Genomic DNA, 24,245 nt, shown 5'->3' with positions numbered 1-24,245 from the left:
GGTAAAAATTCAACTGTACTATTGAAGCAAACAATATATATATAATATGTAATTAATGAGTGAAAATGAAATACATACTTTAAACATTTTTGAAATAGCTACTTGCCATTTTTGCGAATCTGTCTCAATGCAGGAATTAATAGATCTTTATCATCGAACTTCAAGTGCAAACAGAATCATTTTGAGAATATACCTTATTTTAAATTAGTGACTGTGAGATGTGCACCTTCGAAAAATTGAAATGTATAATATATTCTTGACTTGTAATTAAATAATAAAATATTCATACGTGAATATTAATTATGTCATTTACATACAAGGCGGTAGGAAATATTGGACCACTATTCACTATTGATTACAATATTTTGCTGGCTCAACTTGCACATTATGGGTTAGGGGTTCTCCATTAAACTGAATAAAAAGTATTTACACAACAGGACCGAATTTGTTTACTCCAACGGTTTTTTAACACACACATTATTATCAATGTCCGTATTCAAATAACGAAAACCATTGTTAATCTTAATGAAGTATCCACTTGTAAGAGGATAATGAACAATCTTATTATTGATAAGTACAAAACAAATTACGTTATTATTTTAGAGACAGACAGAAAAGGTTGAGTATGGTGGGTTGTATAACAATTCACGAAGATAAAATTGTCGAGGCGAATAAAGAAGCTTCATTTGTTGTCGCCATGTTCTGCTCATAGCACATTAATCTCCCTTCACAATTCGTCCATTCAATTTCATATTACCTATAGTATTGAGGTAAAGAGAAAATACATTTTTTTACAATTTAAAATACATTTAAAATACAATTGCGCCTGCGCAATAACGTTGTTGTTACCGTTCACGTATTTTCTTATTTGTAATTTGCAGTTCGGTCATTTATAAGGAATTGTTCATCAACATAGTACTACCCTATGTGTTTCTAAACATCATTCAACCAATATTCCCTGGACCAGACTAGGCTAGACTAGCTAGAAAACAATTTTCTAGTTCGGTTTATCCTAGTACATAATTTAAATTAATTATTCATTTGAATATTTTGTTCTATTTTTTATTTATTTACTAATTAATCCAATTTAGATATACAACGTGTATGACTATGAAAATAAACAATAAGCCATATGTGAGTAGAAATCGTTATATTAGTTCACACAGTCAAGTATGTAAATGAACAAAAGTATTATTCTACATTGTATTATTCATAAAAACACAACATTTGACAACACTGACTATATAATGGTGAAAATAGTTCTTTACTCTCACTAATCCTAACTCGCCAGCGTTACTCCCTCCCCCTTGTAAACGACAGGCGATTTACCACGGAATAACTGGAACTTGTAAACAAAGATCAAATGAAAATATACGCACATATCATAAGTAATGCACGATTGAAAGACAATGGTTATTATGAAATAAGCATGTTTATATGTAGTTATTCTGATCTCGTGACGTTAGTTCTAAATAAAATGGCACATATGGTTTTTGAGCATTCATTATTTGTTACCTAACGTAAAGTGCAATTACGCTTGAGGGTGTCACCTGTCTTCGAAAAGTGGCGCCTGTATAATAAATAAGAGTTAGTGTCGGCTTGCGATCTCACAACGAGTATTAGTCTCAGACTTAACATATTATTGCCGGCAACAGCACTGATTTGTTTCTAAAGGTAGTAGGTAAAACCAGTCATTCAATAAACAAATGTTTATTGCAAATTACCAGATGCCATGTATGGTTGATGTGATGTACAATGAGGAAATTAATAGTTCCAATATACATTTAAAAAAAATAATTCCACTTTACAAAATTCCATATTTATTTCTATACAGTAACTAACTGGATTTGCTTGAATGGCTTTTACCGTATTACATAGAAGCGTTATGTTGATTCTGACGTTTCAGAGCGTGTTTGTGAGAGACGCGGATTGCTTTTTTATGAGCAGTTCAGGTACAGTACTCGTTGCATTTTTTATTTCCATGTTTACCTTCTCTAGTTTACGATCGTATTTACAGCAATGTCCATACACATCTGAACTGTCTGTTAACGTCCTTGAAATTGACAAGCGTATTTCAAAATACTCAATCATCTATTTAAAAAAACATGTCAGACATGGCGTATCATTAGCAGGGACAGATTTACCCCAACCATGTGTCAAAACAATGCATAATTTTCAATTGCATTAATTGCAATTACATGTACAGTTAACAATGATATTGGTACGTATAAGATAAGACCCGGTACGAGGACTTCTCTGAATGGGAAGGCCAGTCCGAGACCACGGGCCGTGGAGAGAACTGTTTATTCCACAAAGCTAATACTGTTATCACACAAATTCTAAACTATCTATAATTGAGCAGCTTTTAAGGGTCTATATTTGAAGGCTGAACAATTGTTCTATATTTTTGTCATTTTTGTCGAAAAGGCGGCGAAATTCACAAACTTTAATGTGCTTTACATATAGATATTACAAACAACTTCAATATGTTCCGTAAGTTCTAAAGGAGAACATTTTGTGGGTGATAGTAGAGAAGTCAGTCAAGACGATATTTACGTTTCTGAGGCTAGTGAACAACTAACTTTATTTCAGATACTACACACTTAAATACAATAAAAACAGATGTCAAAGTCATTACTGTAAACGTGAAATGGTGCCGCTAATGGACACTAAAACAGTAGTTGGTCCAACCCGTAGTTGGTCCGGGAGGCAATCAAGCAATGTAAATAACCTTGCATGTTACGTAACGTGGTAACAGACATTGTGTCTGTCTATTCCCGACACATTTTTAAGCATGGAAAAACATGTCGGAAACATAAGCTAAGTTTTGATTCGTGAAATATGTAGCTAATATCTCAATAAAGCTACAACAAAAACATCAGAATGCCTCGACCGTCAGATATATCTGTGCCATTCTCTTGAAAGTATTCAATGAGTCCAGTCAATCTTGCAAGATTAGGCTATTTAATTTGAACGTGACATTTTATTCATTTTTTGCAGAGGTATCACTGTGTGACCTTTCTTCTATTTCATCCTCGTCATCGTCAATTTCGTCTTCTTTGCCCTTAGATTGTTCTGGTAAGAATACACTTCATTTTCATGACGAAAAATTAATGAATGATTAAATGACGATATGTTTACATCGTTTGCCATTTGCAAAATCGAGAGAAACACCTGCCAGTCCATTCACTAAATAACGGGAACTGTTACACACGCATTGATTTCCCAGGCAGCGTATTGTCAAATGGAACGCCGTAACTGATAACAAATAAAGACGCCACGCCTCAAGTTCAGTGCAGTACAAGAGTACAGTATGCGTCCCTCAAAAATCAAACCTGGACAGGCGGACTAAACGTTTTATACAAGAGAGAAGGTTCGTTTATGGAGGAAATTCTGAGCCGAATGCCTCACGTCCTGCCTGCGAATGTTCGATTGGCAGTATACATCAAAATTTTAATTTCACGTCGAATGGTTCTTGTGCTAAATGGACCTGGTGAAATCAACGTCAATATTGAACGCATTTCTCTTGCTGGAATACCATAGAGAGACCCCACTTTCCCATACGGACCAGGCGTGCAGTTTAGTTCATGAACTCCCTGTGTCTAGATATGGAATCTTTACATCAAGTAATTTATTAGCACCAACTGCCACCAAATGTTACAAACTGATTAAACGCGGTTCAAAACTTTGGATGACCTTATTAGATATTGATATACTAGTACATTCTTCTAGTCGTACACTCACTGAATGTAGAGTGTCAATACACTTTCTACTAGTAACGGTCTAGAGTATTGTCGATGTCGCGTAAATATTGTGTACGCCACTGATTGATTGTTTCTTTGCTTGGCGCAACTTTCTTGCATGTAGCTGGTTTCGAAATTCAATACCTGAGTGGCGCCGGTTGTATGTCAAGTTTTCAATCGGAATATCGGTCAGTGGTTTTGAACTCCCCACTGAGTATCAAAAATACTCACCCAGAAAAGGGTCCGACCCCATTTTGGATGAAGCCCAATTAGGATTTGAACTCGAGACCTGCCACTGTGCTAGCAATGATTCGCAATTTAAAGTTACAATGTACCTAATCTTTAAGTTGGTATTATGCATTAAACTATTACATAACGTCATATATAAATATTTGTATATATTATAAACACATACCAGTCATAGTAAAATGCGTCAGAACTACTATTTATTTATTAATTGAATCGACCGATATGTTTTTGCATCGTGGAATATGTTCCTGTTCGAGTGCACTGATAAATTTCACTTTCGTTCGATGGGTTACTTTAAAAAACTTTTAGTCAGTAACATACATTAACGAAGTGACAACATGCTTGAATAATTCAGCAAAATCGAATATAGGTCGGAAATGGTGAAGTCGTTATACTGACCGAGAGATTATATTTGTGGAATTCATGGTATTTGAAAACTGACTACATCAGGTTTGGAAGAGATTCAAATGTTCATCACCAGTTTGTGATTAGTATATCTGAACTCGCACAAATTCAGACTGTTCTTTGTTCACTGTTTAAACCAACTGTATACCACACTTTATACCATGTGATAAGTGTAGTTCACGCTGACTTTGAATGTTTGAAACACAGTAGAACGGATTAGAAAACGTTGTATTTGGTGAACAAACGTGCACCATGGTGGAACTTTAGTATGGAGTCGAAATAATTCAACGAAGTGGTCTCTATGTGCTAATTCAAAGTACCAACATTCCATGACACAGAGAACTCTAGAATTGACAAGACATTCGCTTGGATCAACGCCCCGTCTCTTGTAAAGTTGTGTGTCAACATACCTTGCTGGTAATATTAGCTATGATCTAAAGCCATAACAAGGGTTGTAATTCTATGACAATATATCACTGTTGCTTGGAATATCATTGACCCTAATTGTTTATACTTTTCAAACAGCACTATGTTTATAATTATGTGAGTGTCAATCCTCCGTAGGGTCTTCAGTTATATACCGTTATTGGTGCACAATATGCTAACATTGTAATTGCTCTTACCAGCTACTGGAATGTTCACTATACGCTTCGAAAATTGAAAAATGTTTTCTGTTCTCAAATCTTTTTTTTTTATTTCAGGTTACGACAGTGTTTCAGCTAATATCACTAACCCACAAAATGGTAATACTAATTTTAAATACGTGTCGATGTAGTCAAAACGTTACTCGTTAAAGGGCGGTAGTCGTCGCGCCGCGCATGCGCGACATTTGTGTTAATAAAGATTGATTTTCCCACAATCCAATGTGCTCTTCTAATGGAAATCACAAGTATGAGGTTTGACCTGGACGCGACTTGAACTAATTACCGCCGACGACTCCTTCCATACATTCCAATCACCTACAAAATACCTAATTGAAGCTTGGTAACGTCTCAGTTTGTACTCGTTGATCTGCGCAACAGCCAAATTCGCCATCTTTGTTTATATGAGACCCATAATATATACACATTATTCAGTTCTCAATGTCTTTTTATTTTATTTCAGATTCCGACAGTGTTTCAACTAATGCCACTGACCCACCAAATGGTGATAATAATTTTTAATATGTGTCGATGTAGTCAAAACGTTACTCGTTAATATATAAACATTATTCAGTTCTCAATGTCTTTTTTATTTCAGATTACGACAGTGTTTCAACTTATACCACTGACCCACCAAATGGTAATAATAATTTTAAATACGTGTCGATGTAGTCAAAAAGGTGATCAGTGATGTATGGGGTGGGTTCTACTTTTCTCCAACTATGTAGTGATGCTCCAATGCTCGACTATTTGATTTCTTGTATTGCCGGTCTTTTGTTAAATGTTGATGCATTGTCATTCTTATTAAACCCCATAATACCTGTAGTCAAGTAAAAATAACCCTCATTCACACTTTGCACTAATACTTAGTCATTCATGACATGCACTTCATCTACAAATACAATTGTCACAGTGCCACAGTTTTTTCACCTGGACCTGATCTGCAATATTTTCATTTTCTAAAAAAAATAATAATGTGATATACACGGAAGGTATTTCAATGTATAATTCAATTCTGCAATTAAGTCATCATTTTATGATAATACACACTGATGTATTAATTATACAAATTTTCATTTGCTTTTACATTGTTTATACTCATCTATTTTCATACAGCACAAACTATACTTTAATATTTCAAGCAAGAGGTAGTTTCGTGTTAAAATGATCTGATACCTAATATATGCATATTAGGGATATATATTTTTGTCCTATTATTATAGTAAGATTAAGAGGTTATTACGATGATATCTAAAAAACCACACGAAGACAGTACAGCGAAAATATCGATCGACGCAAGGCGGAGGTCGATGCAACAGCGTACTGCCTTCGTGCATACTTTGAGATATCCTCGTAATAACCTTATTACTATACATCAGGGGAATGCCGAAATCTAAAAAGTTTAGAACAGAATCAAACTTCTTTGTGTGAGTCCGGTCAAAACCTGGTGGCAGCCATGTTTGTTTTTACTATTAGAGGCCGCTTACGGGCGTAATCGTTTCATATTTGAAATTCGCATTTCCTAATATGGTAGGATGAAAATACCCTGTAAAATACCGCAACATTACGGCACGCTGCAACTTATGGCGTTACGGTGACAGATAATAATATGTATTATGTAGACATTGTAGATAAATTGTACAGGTCTAGGGCTGACTATATTGGTCTAGTATGGATAATCACGTGTTTCCTTATATTTCTAGAGAGTGAGATACATCTGATGAACAGTAATATTTTAAATTTGTCTGTTTCACTGCATTAATCTAATTGTATATAGGTGTGAAGGTGCTTTTGGTATTTTTTTTAATATGATGTGTAACTATTCCTGTGATCTCTATACGTAAGAAACCCACTTACTGTGTTCCGATGAAAACATGTGTCAGCATGTATGGCAAAGCATTTTTACACGTAACAGCACAAATCATGCTAGTGTTTCAATTCCTTTCCGTCCAAACTCAAACGTAGATGTTATGTCTCATTATGATACATTACCCACTGTACACACATGTCAAAATAAATGATAATCCAGTCCACCTTTGCAATGTCTATGATCCAATACTGAATAGGACATTCTGTTTTGATGCAGACATGATGAAGCACTTTTTACGAAATATTTATTATCTCCTAACCAAGACGTTACTAAACTTTCTGACTGGTTCATATATTCAAAACTTGTCCAACACGTCACAGGTTGGATCGATAGTGGTCTCAATTTGGTTCCAGCATATCCCATCGTGGGTGCACACTTGCCATCGTCACTCATGGCACCTTGTTGTAAGCCCAACTTATTAACAGGTTTATCTATATTATCCACCCAAGAGTACAGTATGAACATTTCAGTTTTTTCGGTTGATTTGTTTATGGCAATGTATTGGGTATTAGCTGGAGTTGTATACTTGACCATGGGCAAATGAAAACATATTACCATCTGATGGTTGCCAACACGCATTATTTCACAGCTAATGAATTCTCACATGAAAATATCTCTCCTGCACAACTATACATATAAATACTTCACTACATCATCTTCCGCAGTTTTACATAGAACTGTTGGGAACCTGGTGATTTACAACAACAGCGCAATAAACGACGGCGTCAAATGTAAAAGTTCTTAAACTTCGTATTAACACTGTCACATGAAAATATCTCTCCTGCACAACTATAACTAGAAATACTTCACTACATCATCTGGTGATTTATGTACTATTACTGTACTGTATTGTGTTGTACTGTCATGTAATGTGGATGGTTGCACCGCCATGTCAATGTATTTATTTACTGTACTATACTTGTGTTTAGGTGACAATAATACATATATCAATGTAGATGAGGTGGTTTCTGATAGCAGTGACATATATACAGGTAAATATATATTTAAAATCTTTCTCCATGTGCTCGTATTTTGTAATGTAGTCATTGACAATCCTCTACATATATAAGAGCAGTTAGGTTGGATCGTGTGGATACTCTTGTGATCGCTTTATTTGTGTTTTTATTGCTTGGCTGATAACACTTCGACCCAAGGGAATACAACCAAACCGTCTGCTTACAAATATTCCATAACCTATCACAAACTCGAAGAGTAAACATGCGAAAACATGCGACCAGCCGATCATTATCGCTGCAGTCGTTCGCACGATCATGTTATTACCAGGGACGTGTCTCACGGTTAAAGGCTTGCAAAGTTGCAACTAGTGAATACAATTAGTACACAATATATTAATATTCTTAGTATCATGTAATATATGTTTATAATGTTGGTAAGTGAAACGTACATGATGTCATTGATAACAATACTATGTTCCCCCCATAAACTACCGGTTGTTAGTGGGATGTGATACAGTTAAAAAATCCGTTGATAGTTGATATTGGTACCACTGGTTACGATTTGTAGGAGTACTAACACAGATTACACATTGCAAGATTTGTATTAAGTTACAATTATCAAAGGATACTGGTATTGATATCGCTTCTAGTAGCATTGTCAAGAACAGTGGTACGAATGTTCTTTTTGTCACTTATCCATCACTGTCATAATTTTAAAGTTTATCAGAATCACAGTGCTAATACCCCGCCGACACACACAACTAGTGTAGACTACTATAAATGCTCAACCTTGGCCTACTACTTGAAGGCAGAGTTGGGTTTTCATTAGCAAATGTATTAATAGAAATCCACAAACACTCAATCGTACGTTGCAATTTGTAATGCCATCAAAGAACATTGTAAACACTTTTTTTGTTTGATGCATGACTTGTGATTACTTACACAGGTTAGACATTATAAAGTTTTTATTTTCAGGTTATAATAACAGCGAAGCCGACAGTGCAAACGATGTTCTTCGTGATTCTACTGACACTGGTATAAATGAATTCCATCATTACCTATATATCGCTATTTGTCTTTTACATTATCAGTGCCACATCAAAACATATTAATATATCATGGAAGCAAAAACAATTCACAAAAATAGCATATACAACACTAAATAGTCAAATCACTAAGAGAAAGATATGGACCACATGGTATACATAAAGTATAGTCAGGTATCTTGTCCCGCCATTATTCTATAGCTTAATCTTAACAGCTGCATCGCTGTGCATAGTTAAACAAGAAATTTTCAAAAAACACAACAGTTGTTACTTTTTATGTCAGTCCGTTTGAGAATTATAAAATAACTATACACTGCAAAATTCAAATGTTATTTCATTGATGGCCATGATAATTACCATATATCGTGTTTGCTATTAATACATATGTAAACATATGTAAGTAGAAAACATTATCATTAAATTGCCATGAAAATTGTGATTGTCACTGTATTCAATTATTAATCTATTGGGTCTTCATAGAGAGATATAACTAAAAACGTAAAACCAAGTACATTTAATTTAAATTAAATTCATATATCCCATTCTTATATCAAATGATTGGTGGTAAAGGTGGTCGATTTGATAGGTTCTTGCTCGCATGAAATATAGATAGTGATACTGGTATGTCAAATTTTCCCGGCCACGTTTTTATTTAACAAATTATCACGAAGTGATTCTGTTTCCTGTTGTTGCATTGATTTAAATTGTGTTCAGAAAACATTTACTTTGTTTTATTATCTGTCATTCTCCACTTTTCATTTACATTTGCATATTATTCTTAGTGTATTTTGTCACAGGTTATATGCAATACTGAACTATCAAGTTCATTGTCAGATGATTATGTCATTCTTGAGTTACCTGAAATAATCAAAATGTACTACTATTATATATTGTACTACCTATGTATGTGCGTAAATGCATTCGTTTCCATGTACTAGTATATTGTTAAATATATGTCCATTGTATTTTGTAGATATTCCTTTACGAAATTGTCGTAATGTGTTACATATCTTATTTTTCTAACAATTTAATTACAGTAACTACAACATAATTCTCGTTTTTTTCAACAGATGTAATGTCATATGCAGTCTATATACATAATGTCAACGTCACATACGTCATATTGGTAGTCGTAATGCAGTATGTCATCCAAATAATGAAATATGAATAATACTATAATACTATACTAATTATACTATTTATGAATATTTGCTTCTGACCGAACTAATTGATCCTCATAAATGGTTGTGTACCTTTCTAAGGAAATGAATATCATTGAACACATTTATTTACTGTGTATGAATGTATTTGATAGCACTATAGTGTCTGTCGTTTTGAACTTTGTACTGTAGGTAAAACATGGAACACATCGAATTGTGTGACCAATAATAAAGTAGTATATGTTGCATACTAAATGTAATCAATGGTATTCTCTTATGACTATTGTCGTCAACAATTCGGCCACAATTTACAACATAATATAATATAACATCACCACCCATCGCCAGAAATGAGTGGACAAGATGGCCGACTTCCGCCCTGGCCAGTGTTCCCCAGTCGAATAAACATCACAGGATGTGCCATAGAGATTGCATTGCATAAACATACATTAAATCAAAATTTAATTTTGAGTTTATATTATATTATTATATATTCATTTTTCCACTTTTGTGTGCTTCGTAATAGACAGGTGACGTTCCAAGCTTTCGATATGTTATAGATGTTTCCATTAAAACTCCATCAATAAATGCCCAACTTGCCGTAAAACCTGATGATAAATCTTACACTGGCCCAGTGTATTACCAATGGATGTAATTGTGTGCCAGACTCTATTTTTTAAAAATAGGAAAATGCAGTAACACAGTTAACTGTTCAAGTTTGTTTGCTTCGTTCTGGATACTCTCTGGTTCAATGAACACGGCGACGCAGCTGACGCAGTTGTAGACGCAGTATTCGCTGCCCAAATTAGAGTTAAAATTCATACATTTTTTACACAGATGTACACAGATGCTGTTAGCAAATATAACTGTTTTATTCCAATTAACAACAGGAAGTAACCTGAATCAAGATTTATTTTATGTCCGTTACTTCATGTTAAAAATTATCCCACTTTTCGAACGTGAACCACTATCGCCATACTGCTTTTGATGCTGAAGGTCAGACCACAAGATCAAAATATTTATAAAAAAGGTTTCATCACACTGTCTGTCCGTGAGTTGTGTATTATTCCACGACAGTCTAGACTTTTGTTTTGTAATGCGTCAGACAAATTTGCATACCAATCGCCGTTGACGATTACAATGATATTTAGTCTGTCCACATATTTTTGTATTAAGTATATAACATGTGACTGTCTTCAATGCCATCTTAAGAGTGTACCTAAGGGTATATTGTTCTCTGGTAACCACAACCATTTATTACATGGCTTCGTATGATCAGCTGACAAATACAAGTGGGCACAGAACAATTGAAACAAAAGATTACCTCACTTACTATTGTTTTCAACCCCAAGCTGTGAACTACTTAACATAACAATACACTCTCAATTAGACTAAACAATAGACCTTTCAAGTCTATGACATCATCCGTTGTCTTGAATAATTGTGCATGTAATTATACTCACTGCAATGGGGTAGACGAGAAATCTCTACTTGACCAGATTCTATTGTCTATTTCTGGCAAAGATAGGGTAATTGTTAGGGTAATTAAGGTAGTTTGAGCCAAATTTAAATGTATATGTATCATTATTTAAAAACTATTGTCGCTCTGGGAACTCACACAATGATATGTCATTCTTTTGAATGTTTTAACAATATTAGGATTCATAACCTAATAATCATTTATGAATTTGTTCATGCTACTTTAGCCAAAATTCAGGATTTAATTGCACAATTGCAATAAGTGTGAAAATATATTTTTTAACCATTATCTGGAACATTTAAGAAAATTATTCGGTAACATAATGGCATTAACGCATAACATTAAAGCATGACATATAATCTTAAATTTGGCCCGAAATTTCTCATTAGGTTGTTACTATACATTTGAACATGTTACTTTGCTATCGGAACTGTTACCAGATTCCAATCATAATACATTGGTTTTGCAAGATAATGAACTACACAACGAACAATATGTCTTTGATATACTTGTCAGTAGTTTATTTGAATTATGGAGACAGCATCTCAATAATTGTCTCCGATTATGATTTATGGCTAATCGTTATTTATTTGATGAAATATTTCTGTGGAGATGGCAAGGAGCAAGGACAGAATTTGACTAATATTACATCTACAACAAATTGGTTATCATATTTACGTAATTACAGAAGCGTGCTGAAATCTGTATTTGTGAAAGTACTGTGGAAAACTTTGTCAGAGGTTGTCAAACTTTGTATTTCACCAACTCATGATTTGCGAGGACATGATAAGCTATGAATATGAAGCTTTTTATATTGACATTGAAGGAACCCTTCTGGTGCATGAATGTCGTTTGAGTCGCATAAATGGGCTGGGGTTGGAGGAGAGACATGCAGTAATAGGAATGTAAGGACACACATAAACAAACATTCGTACCTTTCGAAATATGCTCTAAATATGAAATTGAATATTTTTGAAAAGCATTGTCCAATGGACAGCACCAATGACAAAAGTAGATGAAACAGATACAACATACATGCAATTACGGAACTAACACGCAGTGCATTTTGATTTTGTCAAATTTCATTCTTTACAAAATGTTAGATTAGAAGTTTCAATCACAGTTAGAAGTGTAAATTATTATTATGCATGTTAATTACTGTCACTCATTCAAATTAATAATAGCTATGTATAGTTAGTCATATTTATCTTTATTAGCCGTTATTTGTTATGAGTCATACTATATGAAACTTATCATAATTAATTTCAATTGCTATACGCTGAAAACTCAGGACACAAAGAAATGGTGCATCAGTATTGATAATCGAGTGGCTTGGTATTAAGCCATATCAACTGCATTATTAAATGTTTATGTTAAAGAAACCCAATTCCACAATAACAAGGAAACAAGAAACCATCAATACATGTTTTACAAATCAAACAAGTCTTATTTTTGACTTGAGGTAAGCTTGACAGATATGCAATGTGATCCTATTGAACTAATGGGTGCGACAGATGGTAACCTACTCACACGTAGTTGCATAAGTCGCTTTTGAGATGATAGCTTGATGGAAATAGGTATGGCGCATATGACATGCATATGTGCGCAAACATTGAGTATTCTTGTAAAACATATCAACGCATTAACACTGAATATGACCGTGTTTTGACTAAACTCAATTCACCGTAAATGCCTACCAGTTTGTTTTTAATGTACATGTGCCTATAATCCACTTAGAGCACATGCTTTAAAGTTAGGTTGACTTCTCGATGTATTCACCTGCATTATGCAGGTGACACACCTGAAGATAAAGATACTATATTGACGTGAACATCTTGTATTGTTGTTTGATAATATAAATTGATGAATACATTGGTCTATGATTTATCATGGATGAGTAAATCATGAAATAAAGTGTTTTAGTAGATTTGTTTTAGTTTATGATGAATCATAATCCTATAAATAATAATAAATTAAACCTACAAACGTTCCTTTGTGTTTAATGCGAAGCTCTTTTGTTAAGTACAACAGCAAATATTTCGTTGGTTTTCATGAGCTTTCATGTGATTGGTCAATGCAAGAGCACCTCTTCCAATATTGTTATATATTACCTGCTAATTTGATTTTATGGGCATGAATTTTACTCCGGGGTTATGTGCAAAGGACTGTGGGAGTGTTATGTTGGGTGCTGGATCTTCCAAATTACAACTGATTGATATGTTTCGATTACAGTGAGAGGGTTTCTATACAGATCAATAAACGTCGGAATGCAACGTTCACAATACCCCCCCCCCCCAGTTTTAGCAATTTTATTTTTATTTACAAACTTGGTGAAATTATTATCCACTGATAGTCATTCGAACACAGGCAATGTCACGATATTTATCTGTAAATTGAAAAATCGTTTGTCATGTATTTTTGGTCAAAAATAGCAATTAAAAAGTTTAAAACTCCCATATGCTGAGGAAGGAGGCATGAAGTAAACAAATTTTGCGAAAGGAGAAGGGCATGAAGTAAATGTATACATTTTTAATGCAGGAATAACATAATCTACACTGGCTGTCAACTCAGCAGTTATCCAGGTCTGCAAATTATTCTAGCGTATCTATGTTACAAGTATGAAATCTATTGCATGGTTCCTGAAATATCACTGAAATAGCTGACAAGTGGCTAATTATTATGTAAATGGGATCACCCATTTCCCTCCTTCTCTCCCTCTCTCTTACAAAAGGTTACAAACTTAAGTCAAGTCTATATAGTGTGGTGGAGTAAGCATGCGATCAGCCAACCGCTGATCACATGATTACCAGGGATGTGTCTCAGGGTTAAAGCCTTGCAAAGTTTCCACTACTAATTAAAGCGAACAATCTATTTATCAAATGTAATATATGTCTATAATCTCCACCCTAAACTTGCAAGTCATTGATTCTAAACAAAAGTGCAACGGCGTGTGAATCGAATGTGCGAATGTGATGTCGCTATGTTAACACTTCACAAAAAAGGATTTTGCTTTACTCTCAGAGTCCCCCTTTTACCAAGTTTTATTCATATATATAAAATAAATAATGCATTTCTATGTAAATGTATATATATTTATAATTTGAATATTTTACGGTGATCATTTTGGGGAATATTTTGCCATATTTAGTCAAAAACGGCGAGAAACAAGTATTTATACTCATACGTGTTCTTATTGTTCATCTCCCAATCATACAAAACTCTATTATGACAATATAAATGACGAGATATAGAACAATCTAAAAATCAATGAATCTAACCGATGGAATCTGGAAAGTAACTCGGACTGAAATTGCTTACAACAATTTGTGGCATTAGTAGCACTTGCTGAAATACCATGAGAGCAATGCCACTAAATTAGTGTTCTTGCGTTCATTGTCACGTCGAAAATGGTTCGATGATTAATTGTAAATCTTCTAAATGGACATTCAATATAATAGAGTTTTGGAAATTTGTGCAAACTTAGCCCGTGCTAAGTATCTAGACTAGGTCTTAAAATCAGATCAGATTTCACCTGTAGTCAACGTTTTTGACCTCTCAGCTCGTACTAAGGAGATACGTGCAAATGCAACTTGTGACAGAAATAAAATACAGTCTAAAACTGTAACATTTTGCATTGCATTGTAATATACAGAACACAGAATTATAAGTGAAGGTATGTACTTTGCATTATGTGTGTTATAAATTGTAGAGTTTTATGTTGAATGGATTATGGAGTTTGTCATAGTTAACTAGAGAATACCCATAATGTTGTTATTTTCTCTATTATGAACGCTATAAAGCAAATAACTTGCATACAGCAGCGTAAACACAACAATAATTATATGGAATGAGAAAATTTTGCTCGATAAACAAATCAACATGTTAACATGTTAAAGTACAACAAATCGATAAAATTCTACATGCATTTTAGTACAACGCCCAACTCGATTAAACTACACATGAATATATTAACATTAAAAGCCCTAACCCTAATAGAGACTACTACTTATTACACGAACATCGCGCAGACACACGACACTTAATGTGAAAATACACAAAATTATTGATTTTACAATAAGCCAAACAAGAAACGCCCTTCCAAGTGCAAAGATTCAAATATACAAAAAATCACAGTCATGCGTGTACATGTGAATAACATGATTGTCTACACCGTAGTTTGCGCGAATAACACGATTAAATCTGGTTTCAAGCTCCCTCGCAGTAATCTTGTGGCATTGAGAATGTCCTCACAGATGCGATCCCTCACAACGGTGGCGATGAAGAGTAGATCGTTGCGAACTTATCTCCCGCTCACACGCCTGCTTCATAAACTTGACAAAACCAGTTCTCGCTATTCTCCCACAAATGTTTCTGCAGCCTATTTGACGACTGAAAATTTTTTCTGCAGTCCATTTGACGACTCTCCGATCACACTAACAATAGCTAGGATCTTACTTGGAATTAACGGTAGATCGACTCTTCTCCAGTGGTTACAATTGTTTAGTGTAACTCCTACTGTCCAGCTTTCTGGTAGCTGTTTCTCGTTCCATCTGGCTGTAAGTAGTGGCTGAAGAACTTGTGCAGCAAAGTCTGGATTCAATTTGAACAGTTGTGCGTTGGGGCTATTCTGACCTGGCACTAAGTATACCTATATGGTGTCAAATTGTTCATGTGGCATAATGTTTCAGTGTTCGCACTTCATTTTAACCCACTAAGGGGAATCAAATTATTTCCTGGATATTGAAGTTAATTAATTGTATGATAAAAACAAAAACAAATCAAAAGCTAACAAATAAAACAACTTATAATACGATTATCAAATAAATATATTCATTATCATTTATATAATAATTGATTATATCCAGTCTACAGTGCAGTGATGTTGCATTCCATACAGCTTGTCCTAAAAATATATTGAAACAAGCCATGCATGACATGAGATATGGTTTTAGAAGTGCAATTCACTAAAACAACAATGGCCACCAGTCAGTCATTTCAAATCCGCATGCACGCACACACGCACTCACACAAAGAGGTCAATACATAATTTCCCGTTTTCGGACGGCGTCTGAACGGGGAGTAATAAATATGGCATTCGCGGGCGACACTGGTTCATATACCGCGTTAGGAAAATGTATGATTACTAGTGTACGCAATACATTATGTACAAACTGGGGAGCAAACCAACAAGACCAACAACTAACCTATCAGCCATGTTATATAATACAATATAATACAATAACAGAAAAACTGTTAAATCTATAAAATCTTAAATAATGCGTTCTCATAGACCGTCTCATTGATTAATAGTTTAATTAGCTTAAGTAACATACTAGCTAAAAAAAAGTTTTACAGTATGTTACATCAACATTGAGGACAAGAAGACAAAAAAATACATGCATAATATATTATCGACTTGTAGTTAAATAATAAATATCCGTACTGGAATATTAATTATGTAATGTTCATATGCGGCGGTAGTAAATATTGCCATATAAGCCCATGCGACTTGTATAAAGCGAGTACATTACATTGCATGGTGTTAAACATTGCATTCGATGTCTTTACTCTCATCAATTAAATAGCAAAACATGAGGGCACTTCATCAGTTATCTTCACTCTTAGGCAAATCACTGATGTAAATGTAAGAAAAACTGCTTAACAAGATTTACACTATTGTTATGAGTGAATGCTTCTATGACTTAAAGCATGAAATGAAAAATATGCACTTAAACTTATGTAAATAACTCTCGCTATGGTTGAATTTGATTCAACAGGTGTGAAAACTATTGACACTATTGGTTATTTATCACATACATATTAAAGCGCGGTGGTCGTCGCGCAGCGCGTGTTCGAAATTAATGTAAATAAACAATGTATTCTACACGCGTTGTATACGGCGCTATGAGTCCCATATCGAACAGGACGCGGCGCGACGACTGCCGCCCTTTAACCATTTCCGTATTCAAATAACAAAAACATTATTTTTCATGAAGTATTCACTTATATAATGATGATATACAATCTCACTATTAATAAGTACAAAACAAATAATGTATTTTTCAGAGACAGACAGAAAAAGACAAATTGAATTTGGTGGGCTGTATAACAATTCACAAAGATAAAGTTGACAAAGTAGGTGAATCTTCATTGGTTGGAGCCATTCGTGATAAACATTCTTGACAAACATCCTTACAGAAAAAGTCACATTGCAAATTTTGCCATGTTCTGCCCATAGCAGGTAAAAAGAAAATACATTTTATCTCATTTAAAAACCATTTCAACAGCGGCCTGTGCAATAACGTTGTTGTTACCGTTCACAATTGCAGTTTGTTCATTTGTACAGAATTATTCGTAGCAGTACTACACCATGACATGTCGTTTTAAACATTATTCAACCAGACAAGGCTACACTAGTTTGGTTATCCTAGTACCTAATTTTATTTATTTATTTATTTATTTATTTATTTATTTATTTATTTATTTATTTATTTATTTATTTATTTATTTATTTATTTATTTATTTATTTTAATATTTTTTCACTAACTAATTCAATTAAATGGATAAACATAGTATATGACTATGAATAATGTAATGGATAACATAGTTCTTTAAGGCCTTCACTTCTACTAATCTTTATTCTCCAGCGTTACTCCCTTCCTCTTTAAACAATGAGAGGCGAGTTACCGCGGAATAAATGGAACTTGTAAATACAGATCAAATGAAAATGCATACATGTTTATTATGATACACACATCCACATATGTAGTTATTCTGATCTCGTGACGAATAAAAATGGTACATATGGTTTTTGACCATTCATTATTAGCTACCTAATGGGGATGTCGATTTCTTTAAAAAGTGGCGTCTGTATAACAAACATATGGTGTTAAATGGGGGTGTGTGACGGCTAGCGATCTCACAACGAGTATTAGTCCAAGGCTTGACATATTATTGCCGGCAACTGCACTGATTTGTTTGTAAAGGTAGGTAAAACCAGTCGATGTACAATGACGCATCGATAGCTGCAATATACATTTGTTTGTTCTTGTTTTAATAAATTTCCAAATGTCATATTTATTTCTACACAGTAACTAACTTGATTTGCTCAAATGGTTTTGACCGTCTTACAGAGAAGCGTTATGGTGATTCTGACGTTACAAGGCGCGTCTGTGAGAGACACGGAATGCTTGTTTATTAGCAGTTCAGGTACAGTATTTGTTGCAATTTATTTCTACGTTACCTTCTCTAGTTTATGATCATATTTACAACAATGTCCATACACATCTAAACAGTCTGTTAACGTCCTTGAAATTGACAAGCGTATTTCAAAATACTCAATCATGTCTGAAAACAACCATCTTAGACATTGCGTACCATTAGCTGGGGCAGATTTACCACAACTATGTGTCGAAATTGATACATAATCTCCAATAAAAATATTGTATAAGTTGAAATAACTGATGTATAGTAAACAATTAAATTACAACATATAAGATAAAAAAAAGTTCTCTGAGGTTTGAAGGCTGAATATGCCACAATATGTACTCAATGGTATATGTTATTTTCTGAGAAAATACTTTACACGCAAAATAGCAAATTGATCAGTTAAAGAATGTTCTAAATTTTAGTAATTTTTGTCGAAAATCAAAGATGACGGGAAAATCACGCGACTAACTTAATTTGTGTTACTTTCTGGAGGAGTTCAGTTGAGAGCTATATGCATGGTAATTGGGGCATCAAAGAAAATGCACAAACTTCAATGTTCTTTACATATAAATGCTGAACCAACTTCAATATGTTCAGTGGTTTTTCAGTTTTTATTCCTGAAATAGGTATCTAATATTCAATAAAGCTGCAACAAACACATCAGGATGCCTAAATCTCAGAAATGGTTCAAAATGGCAACTCCCTTTTTAACTTCAATCCAAGAAATCTACCGACCCAATTGGTCAATAAAAAATTTGAAAGTCTTGTAAGCTAAGTTACAGTATTCATTCTCAAGACGGCTTGACGAAAAAAGACAGAAGAAGAAGAAGAAAGAATAACCCAAAAAAATGTCGAAACTGACTCAAAATCTAAATATTTTGTGGGACAGTCCATTCTCTTGAAGGCATTTAGTGAGTGTGGTCAATAATCTTGCATGATTATGTTATTTTACGTTTAACTCATTGTATTCATTTTTTGTAGGTGCATCATTGTGTGACTCTTCTTATCCATCATCATCTTCATGGTTCATAAATGCTACTGGTAAGAATACACTTCATTTTCATTAAGAAAAATGAATGAATGACTAAATGACGATATGTGTACATCATTTGCCACTTGCAAAATCGAGACAAATAGGTTTTATATAAGAGAGAGGGTTTGTTTATAGAGAAAATTCAGAGTTGAATGCCCCAATCTACGTTTGTGTGTACATTAGGTTTGTCAAAGTAAATCTATTCTGGTACAACGCTGTCTCGACCAAATACGGAATGTTTTTTATTAGCAGTTCAGGTACAGTATTTGTTGCAATTTATTTCTACGTTCACCTTCTCTAGTTTATGAACATATTTACAACAATATCCACACACATCTGAACAGTCTGTTCACGTCCTTGAAATTGACAAGCGTATTTCAAAATACTCAATCATGTCTGAAAACAACCATCTTAGACATTGCGTACCATTAGCTGGGGCAGATTTACCACAACTATGTGTCCAAATTGATACATAATCTCCAATAAAAATATTGTATAAGTTGAAATAACTGATGTATAGTAAACAATTAAATTACCACATATAAAATCAAATGAAGCTTAGAAAGAACTCCCTTGTACTGAGGGAATAGGGATCATAATTCGGGAATATTTAAAAATGATAAACAAATTAAGAATAATCTATTAAATAAGAATCCACCAGTAGTCATCTACACACATATACATCATATACCTACAATAGGCCTACTTCAAAATATGCATAAAAAGTCTACACAAAATTGAAACATTAAAAAGAAAACTGAAATAATTCATAAAACATTGGAGAAAATGAAATGCAACGAAAATAGTAAACAAATAGATGCCCAAAATAAACTTATAGGGAATTTAAATATATTTTAGAAATTTAGTTAACAAGGAAAATTTAAAGTAGCAAGAACAACTATGCAAATTTCTGACAAAAAATCACAATCTAAAAACCTAAAATTCAAACCACTATCTTAATATCAATTTGTGTGTCAATAACTATTATATTTATTTATTTTATTACGTATATTAATAAGGAAGGCATCACAATCTCTAGAGTCCCTTCGATTGGTTCGTATATCCCGAAAATCGACATGATAAAATTACAACCATCGTACAGCTCAGTACCATAACAAATATTAATAATTTACGGCAGACTTCTCGGTACATAAAATTCAAAGTAATCCCTAACGCGTCTCATTTGTTACTGCGTATAAATTGACACTATCTGGGGCACGTCGCACGCGATGAGTACCAACCAAAAATACACACAGGACATTTTAAGTGGCTCGAAACAAAACCTATTCGCTAATTTTCTTTTTGAAAACATCTACGACGGCTTAAAACCCTGCACCCCGTCTTGCATGTTTTTTTACCAGGCAGGAGACGCCGGTCAGCGTGGCGTTGCCCAAGTGGTTTCCACTGTGCATCCAGCAGTAGTTAATGCCGACATCACGGTCTATACATTCCACATGAAGCATGGTATTCAGCTTAACCATATTTTCTTTTTTGCTCCATGGCTTAACTTAATAGGAACAGTAACTCGAACAATAAATGTGCCTGAAGATTTGAGGGATATCGTTCCGTGTAATATTCAATGAAACAAATTGTGAAACACTAGGCCCACGCTGTGTGCCCACATAAGGTGTTGCAATAGTGTAAATATAACAAAGCCAGACACCAATTGTTTCCTTTGGTAAAATCATTGTACAGAATTCTCGGATGAAACAACTAACGTAAACTAGGATATATTAGAGCCAATGAATTCGTAATTTCCGACGAAAAGGGCCGGGAAAAAATACCCCTCATAACAAATCACCGTCATAACAAATCACCGTGTTGAGGGGGCGGTGAACAAATGAGACACCGATTGTCAAATTGTTTTGGTAATCATCGCATGTCGGTTCATTTCATTTGTACAGGGTACTCTGACACAAAAAAGGTAAACCAGCCTACTTAGTGCTAATGATTTTGTGATTTTCCACACGAAGAACGTTCTCAGAAATAATCCGACATGTTGATCAGCCCACCAACAATCGGCACCAAAATTGATCACAGCTGTCACGGTAAATTCGGTATGTTTTACGAGTTTTTTTCTCCAAATCCCAACATATATTCACACATGTAGGCGAATTTTGTCAGCTCTGTGTATATAGATATTTTTACTGGGAATGTACACCCTCTAGTACGAGAAGCCTTTATACAACGCAGTAGTCATCAACACACATAGACATCCTACACCTACTAATCGACTTGATAGCTTCGTAGTTTGGCGAGGGTGGGGTGAAAGTGCACCATGAAAGTTTCCAAATGTTTAAAGGAAAATAAAGGAAAGAAGTACAATACAATGTTGGTAAGCGATACAAAGGAAATATCTCCTTGCGGCAGCGACTTGATACAACTACATTGATGCTGGAGGTCACCATATTTGTTCTCGCGTTCAATAATACGGTGATAAATCAGGATTCACAAGTACAACGAATTTTTTTCTTGACTGGGCTCACACAGGGTTCAATGTTCCGTGGCTTGAATGTAATTGTACACCACACGTTAATGTAAACTAGCTTTGCACAGTAATTCGTTTCACAGTCATTGAGGTTATGCATTTGTTCAATCGTTTTTGTACAACACACTGGAAATAACAAAATGACTGACACCATCATAAATTGCTGGTCATAAAAAAATAGAATACGCATGCGCATCATTATGCAAATTAGTCCCCCACCGATTCATATTAGTTGTATTCATGCAATTGGGCAGAAACAAATTTAAAAAAAAAACAATAAAAAATACATAAAAAATGCTAAATTTTTTTTAAAATGTAAAATAAAACAATGAATTGCAGCAGCCAATCATTAGTAACATTCTTACCAAGTTACATCAAAATCGTTTTAATGCTTCTTGAGATATAACTATGGATGTCAACCGAAAACTAATACAATATGCGCATTGCCACAGACAAGCTATATAGAAAGAAATCTACCGATCTTGCATAATTGAGTTATTTTACGTTTAACTAATTGTATTCATTTTTTGTAGGTGGATCATTGTGTGACTCTTCATGGTCTATAGATTCTGCTGGTAAGAATACACTTCATTTTCATTAATACATCATTTGCCACTTGCAAAATCGAGACAAATAGGTTTTATATAAGAGAGAGGGTTTGTTTATAGAGAAAATGTAGTGTTGAATGCCCCAATCTACGTTTGTGTGTACATTAGGTTTGTCAAAGTAAATCTATTCTGGTACAACGCTGTCTCGACCAAATACAGTGAAGTATACTTTCACGTCGAATGGTTCTTGTGCTAACTGGACATGGTGAAATCAACGCCAACATTTAACGCATTTCTTTTGCTGTAATACCAAAGAGAGACACCACTTTCCCATACAGACCAGACGTGTAGTTTAGTTCATGAATTCCCTGTGACTAGATATGGAACCTTTACATCAAGTATTTTCTTAGCAACATTTCTTGTTCGTGTTCAGGGATTCACTAAGCCACTTTCTCCGAACTGCCGCCAAATGTTACAAACTGATTGAAACGTTGGATGGCAGAGGCGTAGACGTAGACGTTGAGTTTGGCAAGATATCTATCCTTGAGAGCGAGAGAACGAAGATTGTCACTCAACGGCCTTATTGGTATTCATTCGTCTAGTCGTGCACTATCTGAATGATCATTTTCTACTAGTAACGGTCTAGAGTATTGTCGATTTCGCGTAAAAGATGTGTGCGCCACTGCTTAGAATAACAGTGACTCTACATGTTTCAATATACCTGTTAAAAAGCAATGTGTATACATGTATACTTATATGATTGTCAATTCTCAGTAGAATCTTCGGTTATATACCGTTATACGTGCACAATATGCATAAAGTGTAATTGCTCCACGCCAATAATGGGATGTTAAGTAAATGCTTCGAAAATTGTTTTCTGTTTTGTTTTCAATGTCTCTTTTATTTCATTTCAGATGACGACAGTTTTTCAGCTCGTATCAATGATTCACTAAATGGTAATAATAATTTTAAATGTGTCAATGTAGTCAAAAAGTTGCTCGTTCTTACACTTCTCGGGATTGTCATTAACATATCTGTCATTCTGTTTACATCTTAAAATACTGCAGTCAAGTAACACTTGTTCAAATCATAATTTCCTATGTTACACAACTTATGTCTACCATTTTCATATCCTTTCAGTTATAACATTTGCTGACATCCGGCTATCTAATTACATCCCATAATTACTTTTATCTGCATGTTTTCTGTTCAGTTTCAGTTCTCAATGTCTTTTTATTTTATTTCAGATGATGACAGTGTTTCTGCTCATATCACTGACCCACCAAATGGTAATAATACTTTCAAATGTGTAGAGGTAGTCAATTAGTTGCTCGTTCATATATTTATCGGGGTTATCATTAGCAGATCTGTTTGGAATGGGTTCTACACTTGATCGATTATGTAGAAATCTGTCAT

At 34.3% G+C, this 24,245-nt stretch overlaps 1 protein-coding gene across 1 annotated transcript; it reads left to right on the top strand.

Annotated features, from left to right (window-relative positions):
- Positions 1-1,839: 1,839 nt before the first annotated feature.
- LOC146750840 (uncharacterized) lies at positions 1,840-10,143 on the top strand. Its single transcript, XM_085492705.1, has 8 exons — positions 1,840-1,952; positions 3,001-3,078; positions 5,099-5,140; positions 5,502-5,543; positions 5,637-5,678; positions 7,838-7,900; positions 8,840-8,899; positions 9,981-10,143. Exons 1-8 carry the CDS (start codon positions 1,856-1,858, stop codon positions 10,079-10,081), a joined length of 525 nt encoding a protein of 174 aa, XP_085348831.1. The 5' UTR covers positions 1,840-1,855; the 3' UTR covers positions 10,082-10,143.
- Positions 10,144-24,245: the final 14,102 nt, after the last annotated feature.

This window comes from Saccoglossus kowalevskii, chromosome 1 (genome assembly GCF_978046115.1).
Source record: "Saccoglossus kowalevskii chromosome 1, keSacKowa6.1, whole genome shotgun sequence".
Taxonomy (NCBI): domain Eukaryota; kingdom Metazoa; phylum Hemichordata; class Enteropneusta; family Harrimaniidae; genus Saccoglossus; species Saccoglossus kowalevskii.
This window is presented reverse-complemented; position numbering and strand designations above follow the sequence as displayed.

Excerpts from the sequence above, each read along its gene's own strand:
- LOC146750840 (XM_085492705.1), top strand. The coding sequence starts at position 1,856 with ATGGCTTTTACCGTATTACATAGAAGCGTTATGTTGATTCTGACGTTT. Across the intron at positions 5,141-5,501 it reads TATCACTAACCCACAAAATG|ATTCCGACAGTGTTTCAACT; the intron begins GTAATACTAATT and ends ATTTTATTTCAG. Across the intron at positions 8,900-9,980 it reads TCGTGATTCTACTGACACTG|ATGTAATGTCATATGCAGTC; the intron begins GTATAAATGAAT and ends TTTTTTCAACAG.